This window comes from Coregonus clupeaformis, chromosome 23 (genome assembly GCF_020615455.1).
Source record: "Coregonus clupeaformis isolate EN_2021a chromosome 23, ASM2061545v1, whole genome shotgun sequence".
NCBI classification, from domain to species: Eukaryota; Metazoa; Chordata; class Actinopteri; order Salmoniformes; family Salmonidae; genus Coregonus; species Coregonus clupeaformis.
Window position 1 is genome coordinate 43,289,889 of NC_059214.1, and position 22,595 is coordinate 43,312,483.

The 22,595-nt window shown below is 47.2% G+C and overlaps 1 protein-coding gene across 1 annotated transcript in view; it reads left to right on the forward strand.

The window, feature by feature from the left end:
• The first annotated feature begins 1,057 nt into the window (after window positions 1–1,057).
• The window catches only part of LOC121536387 (interphotoreceptor matrix proteoglycan 2-like), a 59,061-nt gene continuing 37,523 nt past the window's right edge, over window positions 1,058–22,595 (forward strand). Inside the window, exons 1-5 of the mRNA XM_045206468.1 lie at window positions 1,058–1,328; window positions 1,427–1,678; window positions 19,620–19,786; window positions 20,040–20,065; window positions 20,215–20,247. Coding sequence (XP_045062403.1) covers window positions 1,250–1,328; window positions 1,427–1,678; window positions 19,620–19,786; window positions 20,040–20,065; window positions 20,215–20,247 — 557 coding nt within the window. The 5' untranslated portion in view covers window positions 1,058–1,249. The remainder of the gene's footprint in view (window positions 1,329–1,426; window positions 1,679–19,619; window positions 19,787–20,039; window positions 20,066–20,214; window positions 20,248–22,595) is intronic.

A 22,595-nucleotide genomic window follows, 5' to 3' on the forward strand; every position in this document is an offset into this window, starting at 1 on the left:
AGTTTCACACATCCCCGCGTGCTAAACATGCGTATGACCTGATATGCATTAATGTGTGTAGCTTACGTAATGTGACGTCCGTGCCTATGTATGTATGTATGTATGTATAGCATGAAGCCATGGCATCTATGGGTCAAAGGTTGACATCACATTGCGATGCTAATCTAATTTCTAAATTCTGTGTGTGTGTGTACCCAGGTTGTGTATTAATAACATATGTGGTAATACTGGGATCTGACCTGCTTGACCTTATCTGAGGTGAGGCTCCCTAAATTCAGACGGCACCTAATTCGCCCCTGATGATGAGCTGAATGAATGATCAAGGAGTTGGCTATGGCATTATGGGGAAGATCTCAATTGCATACACCTTGCGTCCTCTCTCCTCGTCTCCTTCTCAAAACTCATTGGATGAGAAAGCCAGAGGTCTCGTCCCTCTGACCTTCTCCTCCAATGGGTTTTGAGAAGGAGGTAAGGAAAGAGGACGCGAGGAGTACGCAATTGCGATTCTCCCATGGTTGAGCTCAGTTTCCTCGTCCAGGTCACATGGTCAAGAAGAACTCCTGACCCTATAGGCTATATGAGAGAGTGCTCAGATCACACACCTGAATTAACATTACCCCCAAGTGCAGATTTAGTCTGCAGGATGATTCTCAATTCAATGACTGGTGATGTAGGCTATGCATTAGTTCTAATGACAGTCTGAAAAAATAGGCCTAAGCCAGCCCCAGCCTTGAGTTGAGGTTCATTTTGACCAGGATTGTCTGCTACCCGTCTTCATTAATTGAGGAGCCTATCTTTGCACTTGAAGCCGTCTCTCTCTGCTTGGGGCCTCTTTTCTCTTCTTCCCCCCTTTCCCCTCTCTCTCTCCTTCCACGTTTCCCTCGCACTAAGCACCCTTACCAGTATTACACCGGTATCTTCTTGACGAGCTGCTCTAAAGGGCTTAGCAAACAAGATTAGAGAACCAAAAAAATCTCTCAATGGGCCATCTGCCTAGCTGAGCCTGAGCCCTGGCCGGGAGCTGTTCTGCAGCACAACGGGACTCACCTTCCTCAGCTGACGGAAGAAAGGAGGAGAGAATCACTTCATAATTACTGGTTAAAAAAACAGATACGTTTTCTGGATTCCGAACTATGCAAACTCATAAGGAGGGCCTAATATCGTTGTTGTACGATTCCAAAGGAAGTACCTGTCGTGTCGACGTGACCCCTTTTCAACCCTTTGGAGTTAAAACTACTACGGATTTAAGATGTCGGACTCTTCATTGAAATGCCTTTTGTGTACAGTTGCATTCATTTTAGCATTTGAACTCTTGGGAATAAGAACAGGTATGTATGTAGGCCTAATAAATAGTCAAGCTGCACTTTTGCAATTAAGATGGAGTTGATGTCTAATGGTAGACTATGTGTTTATCGTTTTATCACAGATGCTGCATCTGGGGAAGGACCTATTCTTGCTGATGGACATGATCTATATTACAAAACATTTAGAATATTACCTATTCTATCAGCTCCTCAAAGCATAGTTAATTCACCTGTCATCAAGATCTCACACAAGGACCATGACGCTATCCCCCGGAAGAAGCGCAACGTGCTTTTCCCCAGCGGGGTCAAACTCTGTGCTGAGGAGAGTGTGCAACAATCCATTGCAAATCACCTCAGCTACTTTCACCTGCGAGGTAAGACCACTACCACTCACCTGTATGTATACTGATGGAGGAAGAAGTGGCCCATATCTGGAATCAATTTACACTCCCCAAATCTGAGGTGGCAAGTCTGCGCGTGTGACACGTTCTGTCAACCCTTACCCAGACCATAGAGAAGGCCTACAGTGCTTTCAGAAAGCATTCACACCCCTTGACTTTTTCACACATTTCGTTGTGTTACAGCCTGAATTTAAAATTGATTCAATTGAGATTTTGTGTCACTGGCCTACACACAATAACCCATAATGACAAAGTGGAATTATGTTTTTAGACATTTTAACAAATTAATTTAAAATTAAAAGTTGTAATGTCTTGAGTATATAAGTATTCAACCCCTTTGTTATGGCAAGCCTAAATAAGTTCAGGAGTAAAAATTTGCTTAACAAGTCACATAATATGTTGCATGGACTCAGTCTGTGTGCAATAATAGTGTCTAACATAATGTTTTAATGACTACCTCATCTCTGTACCCCACACATACAATTATCTGTAAGGTCCCTCAGTCGAGCAGTACAGTGGCTTGCGAAAATATTTCCCCCCCTTGGCATTTTTCCTATTTTGTTGCCTTACAACCTGGAATTAAAATTGATTTTTGGCGGGTTTATATCATTTGATTTACACAACATGCCTACCACTTTGAAGATGCAAAATATTTTTAATTGTGAAACAAACAAGAAATAAGACATAAAAACAGAACTTGAGCGTGCATAACTATTCACAACCCCCCTCGAGTGTTGCTTTAGCACTATGCTTAGGGTCATTGTCCTGCTGGAAGGTGAACCTCCGTCCCAGTCTCAAATCTCTGGAAGACTGAAACAGGTTTCCCTCAAGAATTTCCCTGTATTTAGTGCCATCCATCATTCCTTCAATTCTGACCAGTTTCCCAGTCCCTGCCGATGGAAAAACATTGTTTTCGGGGTGATGAGAGATGTTGGGTTTGCGCCAGATATAGCGTTTTCCTTGATGGCCAAAAAGCTTAATTTTAGTCTCATCTGACCAGAGTACCTTCTTCCATATGTTTGGGGAGTCTCCCACATGCTTTTTGGTGAACACCAAACGTGTTTGCTTATTTATTTCTTTAAGCAACGGCTTTTTTCTGGCCACTCTTCCATTAGCCGAGCTCTGTAGAGTGTCCGGCTTAAAGTGGTCCTATGGACAGATACTCCAATCTCCGCTGTGGAGCTTTTCAGCTCCTTCAGGGTTGTCTTTGGTCTCTATGTTTTCTCTCTGATTAATGCCCTCCTTGACTGGTACGTGAGCTTTGGTGGGCGGCCCTCTCTTGGCAGGTTTGTTGTGGTGCCATATTCTTTCAATTTTTTAATAATGGATTTAATGGTGCTCCGTGGGATGTTCAAAGTTTCGGATATTTTCTTTTAACCCAACCCTGATCTGTACTTCTTCACAACATTGTCCCTGACCTGTTTGGAGAGCTCCTTGGTCTTCATGGTGCCGCTTGCTTGGTGGTGCCCCTTGCTTAGTGGTGTTGCAGACTCTGGGGCCTTTCAGAACAGGTGTATATATACTGAGATCATAAGACAGATCATGTGACACTTAGATTGCACACAGGTGAACTTTATTTAACTAATTATGTGACTTCTGAAGGTAATTGGTTGCACCAGATCTTATTTAGGGGCTTCATAGCAAAGGGGGTGAATACATATGCACACACCACTTTTCAGTTATTAATTATTTTAGAATTTTTGAAACAAGTTATTTTTTTAATTTCACTTCACCAATTTGGACTATTTTCTGTATGTCCATTACATGAAATCCAAATAAAAATCAATTTCAATTACAGGTTGTAATGCAACAAAATAGCCTAGGGGGATGAGTCCTTTTGAGTTTCTAGTGCCTAGCAAAGAAGGGCACCTACAGTGAGGGAAAAAAGTAATTGATCCCCTGCTGATTTTGTACGTTTGCCCACTGACAAAGAAATGATCAGTCTATAATTTTAATGGTAGGTTTATTTGAACAGTGAGAGACAGAATAACAACAAAAAAATCCAGAAAACGCATGTACATTTTTTATTAATTGATTTGCATTTTAATGAGGGAAATAAGTATTTGACCCCCTCTCAATCAGAAAGATTTCTGGCTCCCAGGTGTCTTTTATACATGTAACGAGCTGAGATTAGGAGAACACTCTTAAAGGGAGTGCTCCTAATCTCAGCTTGTTACTTGTATAAAAGACACCTGTCCACAGAAGCAATCAATCAATCAGATTCCAAACTCTCCACCATGGCCAAGACCAAAGAGCTCTCCAAGGATGACAGGGACAAGATTGTAGACCTACACAAGGCTGGAATGGGCTACAAGACCATCGCCAAGCAGCTTGGTGAGAAGGTGACAACAGTTGGTGCGATTATTCGCAAATGGAAGAAACACAAAAGAACTGTCATCTCCCTCGGCCTGGGGCTCCATGCAAGATCTCACCTCGTGGAGTTGCAATGATCATGAGAACGGTGAGGAATCAGCCCAGAACTACACGGGAGGATCTTGTCAATGACCTCAAGGCAGCTGGGACCATAGTCACCAAGAAAACAATTGGTAACACACTATGCCGTAAAGGACTGAAATCCTGCAGCGCCCGCAAGGTCCCCCTGCTCAAGAAAGCACATATACAGGCCCGTCTGAAGTTTGCCAATGAACATCTGAATGATTCAGAGGAGAACTGGGTGAAAGTGTTGTGGTCAGATGAGACCAAAATCGAGCTCTTTGGCATCAACTCAACTCGCCGTGTTTGGAGGAGGAGGAATGCTGCCTATGACCCCAAGAACACCATCCCCACCGTCAAACATGGAGGTGGAAACATTATGCTTTGGGGGTGTTTTTCTGCTAAGGGGACAGGACAACTTCACAGCATCAAAGGGACGATGGACGGGGCCATGTACCGTCAAATCTTGGGTGAGAACCTCCTTCCCTCATCCAGGGCATTGAAAATGGGTCGTGGATGGGTATTCCAGCATGACAATGCCCCAAAACACATGGCCAAGGCAACAAAGGAGTGGCTCAAGAAGAAGCACATTAAGGTCCTTGAGTGGCCTAGCCAGTATCCAGACCTTAATCCCATAGAAAATCTGTGGAGGGAGCTGAAGGTCGGACAAAATCCCTCCTGAGATGTGTGCAAACCTGGTGGCCAACTACAAGAAACGTCTGACCTCTGTGATTGCCAACAAGGGTTTTGCCAGCAAGTACTAAGTCATGTTTTGCAGAGGGGTCAAATACTTATTTCCCTCATTAAAAAGCAAATCAATTTATAACATTTTTGACATGCGTTTATCTGGATTTTTTTGTTGTGATTCTGTCTCTCTCTAAAATTATAGTGTCACGTTCGTTTAATGACGGGTCAGACCAAGGCGCAGCGTGATATACGTACATGTTTATTTACTATTAAACACCACGACAAAACAATAAACGAAACGAAACGTGAAGTCCTAAGGTTGTACATACAACGAACCTTACCCGGAACAAGATCCCACAACCCACTAGTGCCAATAGGCTGCCTAAGTATGATCCCCAATCAGAGACAACGAGCTACAGCTGCCTCTGATTGGGAACCACACCGGCCAACATAGAAATACACATAATAGATCGAAACATAGAAAACACACAACAAAGAATATACACACCCTGACTCAACATTTAATCGTCCCCTGAGTCAGGGCGTGACAGTACCCCCCAAAGGTGCGGACTCCGACCGCACAACATAAACATAACAGGGTAGGGGCCGGGTGGGCATTCCGCCTCGGAGGCGGATCCGGCTCGGGGCGTGAAGACCTCTCACTCTCCGCCTCCCTGTTGCGCCCCTGGTCTGGACCTCGGCGCGCTGCTTCCCCTCTCCTTCCTCCCACGATACGCCAGGCCCTGTCTGGACCCTGGTGTGGGAGACCCCGAACCTGGAGAGGGGCTGACGTCATGGTCTGGACTGGAGCCGCTGACCGGAGCTGGACTAGGCACCGGTGGAGCGGACTGCTCTGGCTCCGGAGTGGAACGGCTGACCGGAACTGGATCAGGCACCGGTGGAACGGGCACGGGCCGTGCCGGACTGGACAAACGCACCACTGGTCTGGTGCGAGGAGCAGGCACGGGCCGGACCGGACTAGGAACACGCACCACTGGCTTGGTGCGAGGGGCAGGAACGGGCCGGGCCGGATTGGCGACGCGCACCACTGGCTTGGTGCGAGGATCAGGAACGGGCCGGGCCGGACTGGCGACGCGCACCAAGCCAGTGGTGCGAGGAGCAGGAACGGGCCGGGCCGGACTGGCGACGCGCACCACTGGCTTGGTGCGAGGAGCAGGAACGGGCCGGGCCGGACTGGCGACGCGCACCACTGGCTTGGTGCGAGGAGCAGGATAGGGCCGGGCCGGACTGGCGACGCGCACCACTGGGTTGGTGCGAGGAGCAGGAACAGGCGGGGCCGGGCTGGCGACGCGCACCACTGGCTTGGTGCGAGGAGCAGGAACAGGCCGGGCCGGGCTGGCGACGCGCACCACTGGCTTGGTGCGAGGAGCAGGAACAGGCCGGGCCGGGCTGGCGACGCGCACCACTGGCTTGGTGCGAGGAGCAGGAACAGGCCGGGCTGGCGACGTGCACCACTGGCTTGGTGCGAGGAGCAGGAACAGGCCGGGCCGGACTGGCGACGCGCTCCACTTGGTGCAAGGAGCAGGAACGGGCCGGACCGGACTGTGAAGGTGGACTGGATGTCTGGAGCGGAGAGCTGGCACAACCCGTCCTGGCTGGCTGCCCACTTTCGCACTACACGTGCGGGGCGCTGGCACAGGACGCACTGGGCTGTGCACGCGCACTGGCGATACAGTTCGTAGAACTGGCGCAGAATATGCGGGACCGAGGAGGCGTACTGGAGACCAGGAGCGTTGAGCCGGCACACCCCGTCCTGGCTGGATGCCGATCTTCGCACGGCATGTGCGTGGTGCAAGCACAGGACGTACAGGACTGTGCCGGCGCACTGGCGACACAGTACGTAGCTCCACATAACACAGAGCTTGCACAGTCATACGCCTCTTCGCGTGAGTACAGGGAGTTGGCTCTGCTCTGACACTAGGCTCTGCCAACCACCCTGTGTGCCCCCACCCCCAACATTTTCTTGGGGCTGCTTCTCGGGCTTCCTCCTCGACCGGCCTCCTCCGTGTTGCCGTTGCTCCTCTCCTGCCTGGGCATCTACCTTAGCCCATGGTCCTCTCCCCGCAAATATCTCTTCCCATGACCACAAATTGCCCACCTGTGTCATGGCTATTCGCTCCGCCTGGGCACGCTGCTTGGTCCTCGTTTGGTGGGATCTTCTGTCACGTTCGTTGAATGACGGGACAGACCAAGGCGCAGTGTGATATACGTACATGTTTATTTACACTGAATAAACACACGACAAACAACAAACAAACGAAAACGTGAAGTCCTAAGGTTGTACATACAACGAACCTTACCCGGAACAAGATCCCACAACTAGACAGTGCCAATAGGCTGCCTAAGTATGGTCCCCAATCAGAGACAACGAGCGACCGCTGCCTCTGATTGGGAACCACACCGGCCAACATAGAAATACATATACTAGATAATAAACATAGAAAACGCACAACAAAGAATATACACACCCTGACTCAACATTTAAGCATCCCCTGAGTCAGGGCGTGACATATAGACTGATCATTTCTTTGTCAGTGGGCAAATGTACAAAATCAGCAGGGGATCAAATACTTTTTTCCCTCAATGTATTGGTAAAAATAAATACACCACTTTGGGTGGTGTATCAATACACCCAGTCACTACAAAGATACAGGCGTCCTTCCTAACTCAGTTGCCGGAGAGGAAGGAAACCACTCAGGAATTTTACCATGAGGCCAATGGTGACTTAAACTCTGACAGTTACAGAGTTTAATGGCTGTGATAGGAGAAAACTGAGGATGGATCAACAACATTGTAGTTACTCCACAATATTAACCTAAAGTGAAAAGAAGGAAGCCTGTACAGAATAAACATATTCCAAAACATGCATCCTGTTTGCAATAAGACACTAAAGTAAAACTGCAAAAAATTTGGCAAAAAATGTACTTTATGTCCTGAATACAAAGCGTTATGTTTAGGGCAACTCCTACAAAACACATCACTGAGTACCACTCTTCATATTTTCAAGCATGGTGGTAGCGTTATCATGTTATGGGTATGTTTGTCATTGGCAAGGACTAGGACATTTTTTAGGATAAAAATAAATGGAATAGAGCTAAGCACAGGCAAAGTCCTACAGTTGGTAACCTAGTTATTCATACATTTATAAACAACTTTTAAAGTTTTTAATAACGATTCATAAGATCATTCACAAGATGTTAAATATACAAGTAACTGCCCAAATAATGGAAACACTTGAGTAAATGAGGGATACAAAGTATATTGAAAGCAGGCGCGTGTGGTTCCTGAGTTAATTAAGCAATTAACATCCATCATGCTTAGGGTCATGTATAAAAATGCTGGGTAGGCCATTATTTTGGCTACCATGGCTATGCCCCATAGCATGACAATGCCCCCATCCACAGGGCATGAATGGTCACTGAATGGTTTGATGAGCATGAAAACAATGTAAACCATATGCCATAGCTGTCTCAGTCACCAGATCTCAACCCAATTGAACACTTATGGGAGATTCTGGAGTGACGCCTGAGACAGCGTTTTTCACCACCATCAACAAAACCACAAATGATGGAATTTCTTGTGGAAGAATGGTGTCGCATCCCTTCAATAGAGTTCCAGACACTTGTAGAATCTATACCATGGTGCATTGAAGGTGTGCTAGATAATGGGGGCCCAACGCCCTATTAAGACACTTTATGTTGGCGTTTCCTTTATTTTGGCAGTTACCTGTAGGTCCTTATGAACTATTTAATAGTCATTAGTTACGTTTTTTTGTGTGGCCTCATCTAAAGTGTGGGCTATTTATACTTTATAAATATTTATAAATGTTTTGAGTGACCAGTGTAATTTCTCACAAAAAGATGGACATGCCATTGGTAGACATTCCAGCAGTACCTAATGCTCAAAAAGGCCCTTAGAACATATAAATGGTTAAACAATAAGCACACAATACAGAAGATGTTTAAGAAAATATATTGAACCTTTTATTCCAAAACAGTCACACTGTTGTAATAGTGTGATATGTAACTTCAGACACACTATGCTGAGTAAAATTAAGTTTTTAGTCCAAAAATGCTAACATAAGTGTTTCTTGGCAGCAGTGGATGGGTGCATTGTCTTAGGGCCTAGCCTTTTGGGGACTCAAAGATACATTTAGTTGTGGGGCCCCCCAACCTCACAGGCAAAACGTTTTAGTGGCCCTCTGTCACGAGTGCTGTAGGTGGGTGTAGTGGTGGAATCAAACGCAGGACACCGAAGTATAGTCCAACAGACTTTAGTAAATCTCCAACAAGGAAAAATACGAAACGACTTGCCCGAAGGCGAAATTACGCACGAAGGCGAACAAACAAAAGCGCACTAAACAGGTGCGTAAACACTCCAACGCAGTGGAGGGAAGCTCAACCGAGCGAAATAGCGAAATCAGCCCTACACACGACAGACCAAAATCAATAACACACAACACTAGACAAACACAACGAGAAACTTATAGGACACTAATTACACTAAACGAGAACAGGTGTCACAACAAACAGACAAAAGCAAACGAACATGAAACATACAACGGTGGCAGCTAGTATTCCGGAGACAACGAACGCCGAAGCCTGCCCGAACAAGGAAGAGAGGCAGCCTCGGCCGAAACCGTGACAGTACCCCCCTTGACGCGCGGCTCCAGACGTGCGCCCGACTCGGACTCGGGGACGACCCGGAGGACGCGGAGCAGGGTGCGTCGGGTGCCCACGATGGAATTCCGTCAGGAGAGACGGGTCCAAAATGTCTCTCCTCGGCACCCAGCACCGCTCCTCCGGACCGTACCCCTCCCACTCCACTAGATATTGGAGACCCCCCATCCGACGTCTCGAATCCAAGATGGACCTCACGGAGTACGCCGGTGCCCCCTTGATGTCCAATGGGGCGGAGGAGTCTCCTGATCTCACTTTCTTGGAGTGGGCCAGCTACCACCGGCCTGAGAAGGGACACATGGAACGAGGGGTTAATACTTTTATATTCAACAGGTAGTTGTAATTTGTAACACACCTCGTTCAACCTTCCCAGGACTTTAAATGGCCCTACAAACCGCCGACCCAGTTTCCGACAGGGCAGGTGGAGGGGCAGGTTTCTGGTAGAGAGCCAGACTCGATCACCAGGTGCGTACACCGGTCCCTCACTGCGGTGGAGATCGGCGCTCGCCTTATGACGTCGGAGGGCCCGCTGCAGGTGGACGTGTGCAGCGTTCCATGTCTCCTCCGAGCGCCGCGCCCACTCATCCACCGCAGGAGCCTCGATCTGGCTCTGCTGCCAAGGTGCCAGAACCGGCTGGTAACCCAACACACATTGGAAAGGGGTTAGGTTAGTGGAGGAATGGCGTAGGAATTCTGGGCCATTTCGGCCCAGGGAACGTACCTTGCCCACTCCTCCGGCCGGTCCTGGCAGTATGTTCTAAGAAACCTACCCACATCCTGGTTCACACGTTCCACCTGCCCATTACTCTCCGGGTGGTAACCCGAGGTGAGGCTCACCGAGACCCCCAACCGCTCCATAAAAGCTCTCCAGACTCTGGAGGTAAATTGGGGACCTCGATCAGACACAATATCCTCGGGTACCCCGTAGTGCCGGAACACATGGGTGAATAGGGCTTCGGCAGTTTGCAGGGCGGTAGGAAGGCCCGGCATGGGGAGCAAACGACAGGCCTTAGAAAACCGGTCCACAACGACCAGTATAGTGGTATTCCCCTGTGAAGGAGGAAGGTCAGTAAGGAAATCCACCGAGAGGTGGGACCATGGTCGTTGTGGAACGGGCAGGGGTAGTAACTTACCCCTAGGCAGATGTCTAGGCGCCTTACACTGGGCGCACACCGAGCAGGAGGAAACATAAACCCTCACATCCCTTGCCAACGTGGGCCACCAGTACTTGGTACTAAGACAGTGCACTGTCCGGCCGATACCCGGGTGTCCAGAGGAGGGTGACGTGTGAGCCCAATAGATCAATCGATCCCGAACCTCGAGCGGAACGTACTTCCGACCCTCCGGGCATTGCGGTGGACTAGGATCGGTGCGTAACGCCCGCTCGAGCTCAGCATCGACCTCCCACACTACCGGTGCCACCAGACACGACTCCGGCAGTATGGGAGTGGGCTCCACGGACCTCTCCTCCGTGTCATACCGCCGAGACAGCGCATCTGCCTTACCGTTCTGTGACCCAGGGATGTACGTGATCTTAAATGTAAACCGGGTCAAAAACATATTCCATCTTGCCTGCCGAGGGTTTAGCCTCCTCGCTGCCCGGATGTACTCCAGGTTACGGTGGTCTGTCAAAATGAGGAAAGGGTGTTGAGCCCCCTCGAGCCAGTGCCTCCACACCTTTAGGGCCTGTACCACGGCTAACAGCTCCCTGTCCCCTACGTCATAGTTTCGCTCCGCCGGACTGAGCTTCTTGGAATAGAAGGCACAGGGGCGGAGTTTAGGTGGCGCGCCTGACCGTTGTGAAAGCACGGCTCCTATACCGGCCTCAGACGCGTCCACCTCTACCTGAAATGGTAAAGAGGGATCCGGATGCGCCAGCACCGGAGCCGAGGTAAACAGGTCCTTCAGCCTCCCAAACGCCCTGTCCGCCTCGGCAGACCACTGCAGACGCACCGGACCCCCCTTCAAAAGAGACGTGATGGGAGCTGCCACCTGTCCAAAACCCCGGATAAACCTCCGGTAGTAATTCGCAAACCCCAAAAACTGCTGCACCTCCTTCACAGTGGTTGGTGTTTGCCAATTACGCCACGGCTGACACCCGGTCTACCTCCATCTTCACCCCTGACGCAGACAACTGATACCCCCAAAAAGGAGACCGACTCCTGGAAAAACAGACACTTCTCTGCCTTAACATACAGGTCGTGCTCCACCAGCCTCCGCAACACTCTGCGCACCAGGGCCACATGCTCGACACGGGTAGGCGAGTACACGAGAATGTCATCTATGTACACAACGACCCCCTGCCCCTGCATGTCCCTGAAGATCTCATCCACGAATGATTGGAAAACTGACGGAGCGTTCATCAACCCGTATGGCATGACAAGATACTCGTAATGGCCCGAGGTGGTACTAAAGGCTGTCTTCCATTCATCGCCCTCCCTGATGCGCACCAAGTTGTACGTGCTCCTGAGATCTAATTTAGTGAAGAAACGCGCCCCATGCAAGGACTCAGTCATGGTTGCAATCAGCGGGAGTGGATAACTGTACTTCACCGTGATCTGATTGAGACCACGGTAATCGATGCACGGGCGTAAACCACCGTCCTTCTTCTTCACAAAAAAGAAACTCGAGGACGCAGGGGAAGTGGAAGGCCGTATGTATCCTTGTCTCAGAGATTCGTCTATGTAAGTCTCCATAGCTTTCTTCTCCTCCTGAGACAGAGGATACACATGGCTCCGTGGGAGCGCAGCTCCTGCCTGGAGGTCTATCGCACAATCTCCCTGCCTATGGGGTGGCAACCGCGTCGCCCTCGACTTACTAAACGCGATAGCCAAATCCCCATACTCAGGGGGAACGTGCAATGCGGGCACCTGGTTTGGACTCTCCACCGAGGTAGCCCCTACGGAAACGCCCAAACATCAACCCACACACTGGGCAGACCACTCCATCAGAGCCCTCTCCTGCCACGAAATAGATGGGTTATGGGTACTCAACCAGGGCATGCCCAGCACCACCGGATACGCAGGCGAGTCAATCAGAAATAGCTGAATTAATTCCTGATGACCCCCCTGCGCACACATCCTAAGTGGCGCAGTGACTTCCCTGATCAAGCCCGCACCCAACGGACGGCTATCTAGGGCATGAACGGGGAAAGGGACATCAACAGGAAGAAGGGGAATCCCTAAGGCTAAACAAAACTTCTTATCAACAAAATCCCCAGCCGCGCCTGAATCTACCAGCGCCTTATGCTGGGAATGAGGTGCTACCTGTGGAAAACTCACAGGTATACAGAAATGTGCAACAGAGAGCTCTGGGTGAGTGGGGCGCCTACTCACCTGGAAGGAATCCCCAGTGCGGGACCTGTCGTCCTCTCCCCTAGGAGGCCATCCCCAACACCTAGCCGCGGTGTGTCCTCCCCGACCACAGTTGGTGCAGGAGATGGACCCCCTAGTAAGCCGACCCCTCCTCTCTCTAGCGCCAGCGCCCCCGAGCTCCATGGGGCACGGCTCGGAGGCGCTGGAGGGTGAAATGGACGGACCCCCTCGGGACGTCCTCGGGTAGCTAGCAGGTTATCCAGCCTGATGGACATGTCGACCAACTGGTCGAACGAGAGGCTGGTGTCCCTACAGGCCAGCTCCCGACGGACGTCCTCTCGTAGACTACATCTGTAGTGATCGACGAGAGCCCGATCATTCCACCCTGCATCTGCCGCTAGAGTACGGAATTCGAGGGCGAACTCCTGGGCACTCCTCCTCCCTGCCGGAGGAAGACCAGACGCTCCCCGCCGCTTTCCCCTCCGGGGGATGGTCAAACACCGCCCTGAAGCGGCGGGAGAACTCGTCGTAAGTGATGGTGTCCGCGTCGATCTTCCTCCACTCCGCGTTGGCCCATTCCAACGCCTTCCCGGAAAGGCAGGAGATCAGGGCGGACACGCTCTCATGTCCCGAGGGCGCCGGGTGCACGGTGGCCAGGTACAGCTCCACCTGGAGAAGGAATCCCTGACACCCGGTCGCGGTCCCATCGTAGGCCCTCGGGAGCGAGAGTCGGACTCCTCGGGGTTCCGGTGCGGGAATGGGCTGACTGGCCGATGGTGCTGGCAGGGAGGGTGGCGGTGGAGGCGTCCCCCAGCCTCGGATGGTGGTGATCACCTCCTGCAGTGCGGTCCCCATCTGCAGGATCTGGTCCCTTTGTTCCCGGACCTTGTCCTCCAGCGTCGCCTGGGCTGCTGCGGCTCCTGCTGATTCCATTCTTTAAGGTGTGTTATTCTGTCACGAGTGCTGTAGGTGGGTGTAGTGGTGGAATCAAACGCAGGACACCGAAGTATAGTCCAACAGACTTTAGTAAATCTCCAACAAGGAAAAATACGAAACGACTTGCCCGAAGGCGAAATTACGCACGAAGGCGAACAAACAAAAGCGCACTAAACAGGTGCGTAAACACTCCAACGCAGTGGAGGGAAGCTCAACCGAGCGAAATAGCGAAATCAGCCCTACACACGACAGACCAAAATCAATAACACACAACACTAGACAAACACAACGAGAAACTTATAGGACACTAATTACACTAAACGAGAACAGGTGTCACAACAAACAGACAAAAGCAAACGAACATGAAACATACAACGGTGGCAGCTAGTATTCCGGAGACAACGAACGCCGAAGCCTGCCCGAACAAGGAAGAGAGGCAGCCTCGGCCGAAACCGTGACACCCCCCTCTTGATGGCGGAGATAATATTTGTTTGTTTTAGAGTGCATTTCCTGCAATTCTACACATTTTACCAAGGGGCAGAGAAAATATTTAGCAATTATATAACTAATTTCATGCAATCCTACTCATTTTTCCATGGGGCAGAGAGAAACATTTGCAGTTTTTAAGCTAATCTGAGTGAGAATGACTAACAATATCAATGGGGGCCCCCTGGAAGTCAGGGCCCCTGGGCAGGTGCCCTGCGTGCCTGGTCGGTAATTCGACCATGATCACTACAAGTTTAGATAGTTTACTAGACTAATTTACCAATCTCTAAAGCTTTAGCTGACATGGCAGTGTTAATCTCGTCAACAATAACTATGTTGAAAAATACTTGCCAACAACCTACTATGGAAAAAAAGGATAACTATTACAAATTACTTTTCATTTTAGTTGACGAAAATGGGATGAGACAAGAATTCCACGTGATACTAATGGACATTATATTTGACATGAAGCTCCTTTTCATCAGTTTTGTCCAATGCTTAGCATGCATGCAGAATAGTTCATGCAATCCTCTCATTTGGAAGAATTGACATTTTTCAGTTGTGTTGTCTAATTGAGCTGATCTGCCCGGCTCTCCCTCACAGCTCCCAGGTGGTCACTTCAGTCACTAGTCAATCTTTTGAACTGATGCGAATCCAGGACACTTGACTTGTAACTAACCTCAACTTGAAACAATGTTTACTCTCTCTTTTACTTTCATGTAGGCTATTTTTGCTTTGATCACATCAGAAGCTCTATTTTCCCATGTGCACTGTTATTCATTCATCTCTGTTGCCACGGTCCGCAAATGCAAGTTGCGGTTGTCTTTTTTGTTGCTATTTGTTGAATATTAAGAGTACAGTAGTACAGTAATACTACTGGCATTTTTGTAAAGCAAAAATTCTCCCCTTTTTAAGGAAACCACTGTTATTTAGCCACAAATATTGGAATACATTATTTCACTGAACTATCCCATTACGCTTAAATAGTTACTACCTTTAAAGGCCCAGTAAAGGTGCCGCCAAATAAAGCCATGTGTGATAATAGTCTGCTGTTAAAAGACTGAAGCACTGGAAGTGTTTAAAGGTTATATACAGTGCCTTCAAAAAGTATTCAGACACCTTGACTTTTTCCACATTTTGTTACATTACAGCCTTATTCTAAAATTGATTAAATTGTTGTTTTTCCCTCATCAATCTACACACAATAACCCATTATGACAAAGCAAAAACAGGTTTTGAGATTTCTTCTTCAAATGTATTACAAATAAAAAACTGAAATATCACATTTACATAAGTATTCAGACCCTTTACTCAGTACTTTGTTGAAGCACCTTTGGCAGCGATTACAGCCTCGAGCCTTCTTCGATATGACGCTACAAGCTTGGCACACCTGTATTTGGGGAGTTTCTCCCATTCTTCTCTGCAGATCCTCTCAAGCTCTGTCAGGTTGGATGGGGAGCGTTGCTGCACAGCTATTTTCAGGTCTCTCCAGAGATGTTAGATCGGGTTCAAGTCCGGGCTCTGGCTGGGCCACTCAAGGACATTCAGAGACTTGTCCCGAAGCCACTCCTGCGTTGTCTTGGCTGTATGCTTATGGTCGTTGTCCTATTGGAAGGTGAACCTTCGCCCCAGTCTGAGGTCCTGCATGCTCTGGAGCAGGTTTTCATCAAGGATCTTTCTGTACTTTGCTCCATTAATCTTTCCCTCGATCCTGACTAGTCTCCCAATCCCTGCCGCTGAAAAACATCCCCACAGCATGATGCTGCCACCACCATGCTTCACCGTAGGGATGGTGCCAGGTTTCCTCCAGACGTGACGCTTGGCATTCAGTTCAATCCAGATAATCTTATTTCTGAGTCCTTTTAGGTGTATTTTGGCAAACTCCAAGCGGGCTGTTGTGTGCCTTTTACTGAGGAGTGGCTTCCGTCTGGCCACTCTACAATAAAGCCCTGATTGGTGGAGTGCTACAGAGATGGTTGTCCTTCTGGTTGTCCTTCCTCCGTCTCTACAGAGGAACTCTGGAGCTCTGTCAGAGTGACCATCGGGTTCTTGGTCACCTCCCTGATTGCTCAGTTTGGCCAGGCAGCCAGCTCTATGAAGAGTCTTGGTGGTTCCAATCTTCTTCCATTTAAGAATGATGGAGGCCACTGTGTTCTTGGGGACCTTCAATGCTGCAGACATTTTTTGGTACCCTTCTTCAGATCTGTGCCTCTACACAATCCTGTCTCGGAGCTCTACGGACAATTCCTTTGACCTCATGGCTTGGTTTTTGCTCTGACATGCACTGTCAACTGTGGGACCATATATAGACAGGTGTGTGCCTTTCCAAATCATGTCCAATCAATTGAATTTACCACAGGTGGACTCCAATCAAGTTGTAGAAACATCTCAAGGATAATCAATGGAAACAGGATGCACCTGAGCTCAATTTCGAGTCTCATAGCAAAGGGTCTGAATCCTTATGTAAATCGGGTATTTCTGTTTTTTCTGTTTAATAAATTAGCAACATTTTCTAAAAACCTGTTTTCGCTTTGTCATTATGGGGTATTGTGTATAGATTGATGAGGATTTTTTTATTTATTAAATCCATTTTAGAATAAGGCTGTAATGTAACAAAATGTGGAAAAAGTTTGAATACTTTCCGAATGCACTGTATATAACATTTCTACCTGCAAATCATACATCAAACAGTAGTAATGAAATAATAAAAACCCACTACAGAAAAACTGTCCGGTCCAGCCAGCTGTTGTGTGTAGGCTACATCTCCCTGTTTCATGATTAGTTTGCGGTCACGAGGTTGAAAACATTAGCAAAACATTCACATTACAACACTTCCTCAAGTCCTTGCAACAGTTATTTCTCAACAGTTTCTGTGAATAAAATGTTAGATATATTTCCTTTAACAGCCTGTGTTGTGTGCTTATTCTTTTAACATTGATATGTTCTAGAATATTTTGAGACCTTAAGAAGCATCTGGTACTGCTGGAATGTCTACCAATGGCATGTCCATCTTTTTGTGAAATATTACACTGGCCACTCAAAACATCTATAAACTATGAACAGACCACAAAAGACTTAACTAATGATGAGTGGCGCAGTGGTCTAAGGCACTGCATCGCAGTGCTAACTGTGCCACTAGAGATCCTGGTTCGAATCCAGGCTCTGTCGCAGCCGGCCGCGACCGGGAGACTCATGGGCGGCGCACAATTGGCCCAGCGTCGTCCAGGGTAGGGGAGGGAATGGCCGGTAGGGATGTAGCTCAGTTGATAGAGCATGGCGTTTGTGGGTTCGATTCCCACGGGGGGCCAGTATAAAAAAATATGTATTCACTAACTGTAAGTCGCTCTGGATAAGAGCGTCTGCTAAATGACTAAAATGTAAATGTAAAAAATTAGTAAATGGTTTATAAGGACCTATAATAAACATCTTATGAATGGAGCAATGATTAATACATTATTAATACATTATTTACTAATCCATTATGAATGCTTTATTACGTGGAGTTATTATAAAGTGCTACCAAGCTATTCCAGGACGTTTTCTTTGTACAGTATTTACGTATGCTTGAATGAAATGAATAAATAAAGTAATGACTTTCAAGAGATTGGTCCAATTTGGCAACCAATACTTTAGTTTCAGCCCAGCACTTACTAACACACCTGATTCAGCTAAACATCTGCTCATCAAGACCTTATTCCAGCTGGACTGGAACAAATCCCACCCTGTAGCTCTTTAGACCAGGGCCGTGGTTGGTGATTGTGAGAGTATAGATGTAGGTAGGTGAGGTGAACACAATGATTGGGGAAATATAGTGCAATATTATGTAGGTGAGTTGAATTGGGAAGAGAATAGTTGGGACAGCATTATGGTTTGGGCAGATACTTTGCTGTAGGAACTCATCTTTAACCTTATTAACCCAGGGAGAAGGTTGATGATATGGGGATTGGGGAGATACTTTGCTGTAGGAACTCATCTTTAACCTTATTAACCCAGGGAGAAGGTTGATGATATGGGGATTGGGGAGAACCTTATTAACCCAGGGAGAAGGTTGATGATATGGGGATTGGGGAGATACTTTGGGTCCAGGGATGAGACAGTACAGTCTTAGAAAAAAGGTGCTATCTAGAACCTAAAAGGTTTTTTTGGCTGTCCCCATAGGATAAGCCTTTGAATAACACATTTTTTGTTTCCAGGTAGAACCCTTTTGCTTCCAGGTAGAACCCTTTTGGGTTCCATGTAGAACCCTTTCCATAGAGGGTTCTACATGGCATCCAAAAGGGTTCTACCTGCAACCAAAAAGGGTTCTCCTATTGGGACAGTCGAAGAACCCTTTTGGAACCCTTTTTCCTTAGATTGTAGATGTAGGGGGAAAGCAGTGAGGGTTGGGTAGGTAGCTGCAGGTCATTGGGTTGGTGACTTGTAAGCTGACTTATGGAGAAGGGTTACATCACTGGTTTGGCAGTGGCATGACAGTGGAGAGTGATACTGAGGTCAGACATATAGGCACACAGCATGTCTGCATAATCACAACCCTGCCATGGCAGGGCTAAACATGGAATCAGTTCACTCTGACCTGGCGGGGGGTATGGACTGTAACACTCATTGTCACACTGTGATCGACACATGAGCTAATATGCCAGCTAAGATTTACCTCAGGGGGTGTCGTGGCAAAATTACTACTTTTGTTATGCACATGCGCTGTATGAGACTTATACCTGTACATTTCCACTGTCTGTTTGAAGGTCTTGTAAGAAGGAGCTGGTATTTTTCCACTCTGCCTCTGTTCAACTTAGTCACACGGTCAAGACAAAGACCCTCTGAGAGTGACCACAGTGTCTCAGCCCATCCTGTTTCTACTCATATCTTTCAAGGGCACAGCTGTGTGGAGATATGAGGTGCACAAAGGCTGGCTTGAACAGAGGAGTAACGGAACTAACATCATCACTTGTTTGTGCGCTATGACCCGATACACATAGCTACAAGAAGAAAACAAGGTAGCTTATGATGCCCTGAGTTGCCGGGGAGGGGTGGAACCAGCCATGACTAAGCATTTTCAGGTCCACTATATAAGACGTCAACATTTCCTGTTTGTTGGGCTCTCAACGAATCACCTACGGGTGGTCGTTGACCAGCTCCATTATTGCAATAATTAATCGATAACAAATAAAGATGATTGTTTGAAGAAATAGCAAAGTCTCTCTCACTTGACTAAAATTTCCACCACATGGGTCACAGCTCTAGAACTGGGCGGCGACAGCCAGCGTACAGTAGTTTCCATCCCTGCCCCTTGTAATCCTAAGAGAAAGATTTCTACCAAGTGAATGGGTTCTTTCGCCAATCAGTGATGTGTGTGTTCAGTGTGTCAGGAGACGGTGTGGGAGGCCTTCAAGATCTTCTGGGACCGCCTCCCGAACCAGGAAGAGTACCAGACCTGGATGAGCCAATGCCTGAATGGCACAGCCACCGCTCTGGCGATGGGCAACAACTTCAGCCAATCAAAGGAGCACCTGGCCCTGATTGAGAGTGTGAGTGTGTGCATAGGAGATATGAGTCTCTCCAGTCTCCATGAAATTACCATCATCATGTATGTCTGCAACTTCTACATCAACATTAATCCAAAAAGTGATGGCTTTCAGCTGTTATTTTGTGTGTGTGTGACTATTAAATTCACGCTTCAATTGCCTAGTTAAATAAAGGCAAAATAAAATAGAATAAAAAATACACTTCAAACGTTACTTGCTGTTGTGTCATTTCTGTCTTCCATCTTTCCCATTTCAGAGAATGTTGCTGACAGGGTTAAACAGGTAAAGTGTTTCATCCTATCGTATTTACTTTCATTTACATTGTAACATCTCTTTGAGCATATTCACTGTGTATCACCCATGTCTTACATGTGTCTCATTCATTTCCCCATTGCTGTTCTCTCTGTCTACTCCTGCTCCACCAACCGTAGTGAGCCCACCAACTCATGGCTGCATATGTGCAGGTAAAGTTCTGAAGGTTCTTCAAACTTACCTGGCCATATTAGTCCTCATCCACTCCCCCATTGCTCTGGCCATTAAAACAGACACATGGTATCGATCTCTATGGCTGCAGATACACGGTATCTATTTCTATGGCTGCAGATACACGGTATCTATCTCTATGGCTGCAGATACACGGTATCTATCTGTATGGTTGCAGATACACAGTATCTATCTCTATGGCTGCAGATACACGGTATCTGTCTCTATGGCTGAAGATACATGGTATCTATCTCTATGGCTGCAAACACACAGTATATATCTCTATGGCTGCAGATACACAGTATCTATCTCTATAGCTGCAGATACACGGTATCTATCTCTATGGCTGCAGATACATGGTATCTATCACTATGGCTGCAGATACACGGTGTCTGTCTCAATGGCTGCAGATACACAGTATCTATCTCTATGGCTGCAGATACACAGTATCTATCTCTATGGCTGCAGATACACAGTATCTATCTCTATGGCTGCAGATACACGGTATCTGTCTGCAGATACACGGTATCTATCTCTATGGCTGCAGATACACGGTATCTGTCTCTATGGCTGCAGATACACGGTATCTATCTCTATGGCTGCAGATACACAGTATCTACTGTTGAAGTCGGAAGTTTACATAGACTTAGGTTGGAGTCATTAAAACTCATTTTTCAACCACTCCACACATTTCTTGTTAACAAACTATAGTTTTGACAAGACGGTTAGGACATCTACTTTGTGCATGACACAAGTAATTTTTTCAACAACAGACAGATTATTTCACTTATAATTCACTGTATCACAATTCCAGTAGGTCAGAAGTTTGTTGACTGTGCCTTTAAACAGCTTGGAAAATTCCAGGAAATAATGTCATGGCTTTAGAAGCTTCTGATAGGCTAACTGACATAATTTGAGTCAATTGGAGGTGTACCTGTGGATGTATTTCAAGGCCTACCTTCAAACTCATGTCCTCTTTGCTTGACATCATTGGAAAATCAAAAGAAATCAGCCAAGACCTCAGAAAAGAAATTGTAGACCTCCACAAGTCTTGTTCATCCTTGGGAGCAATTTCCAAACGCCTGAGGTACCACGTTCATCTGTACAAACAATAGTTTGCAACTATAAACACCATGGGACCACACAACCGTCATACGGCACAAGAAGGAGACGTGTTCTGTCTCCTAGAGATTAACGTACTTTGGTGCAAAAAGTGCAAATCCATCCCAGAACAACAGCAAAGGACCTTGTGAAGATGCTGTAGGAAACAGGTACAAAAGTATCTATATCCACAGTAAAACTAGTCCTATATCGACATAACCTGAAAGGCCACTCAGCAAGGAAGAAGCCACTGCTCCAAAACCGCCATAAAAAAGCCAGACTACGGTTTGCAACTGCACATGGGGACAAAGATCGTACTTTTTGGAGAAATGTCCTCTGGTCTGATGAAACAAAAATATAACTGTTTGGCCATAATGACCATCGTTATGTTTGGAGGAAAAAGGAGGATGCTTGCAAGCCGAAGAACACCATCCAAACCGTGAAGCACGGGGGTGGCAGCATCATGCTGTGGGGGTGCTTTGCTGCAGTAGGGACTGGTGCACTTCACAAAATAGATGGCGTCATGAGGAAGGAAAATTATGTGGATATATTGAAGCAACATCTCAAGACATCAGTCAGGAAGTTAAAGCTTGGTCGCAAATGAGTTTTCAAATGGACAATGACCCCAAGCATACTTCCAAAGTTGTGGCAAAATGGCTTAAGGACAACAAAGTCAAGGTATTGGAGTGGCCATCACAAAGTCCTGACCTCAATCCTATAGAACATTTGTGGGCAGAACTGAAAAAGCGTGTGCGAGCAAGGAGGCCTACAATCCTGACTCAGTTACACCAGCTCTGTCAGGAGGAATGGGCCAAAATTCACCCAACTTATTGTGGGAAGCTTGTGGAAGGCTACCCGAAACATTTGACCCAAGTTAAACAATTTAAAGGCAATGCTACCAAATACTAATTGAGTGTATGTAAACTTCTGACCCACAGGGAATGTGATGAAAGAAATAAAAGCTGAAATAAATAATTCTCTCTACTATTATTCTGACATTTCACATTCTTAAAATAAAGTGGTGATCCCCAACCTGACCTAAGACAGGGAATTTTTACTAGCATTAAATGTCAGGAATTGTGAAAAACAGAGTTTAAATGTATTTGGCTAAGGTGTATGTAAACTTCCGACTTCAACTGTATCTCTATGGCTGCAGATACACGGTATCTACAGTGAGGGAAAAAAGTATTTGATCCCCTGCTGATTTTGTACGTTTGCCCACTGACAA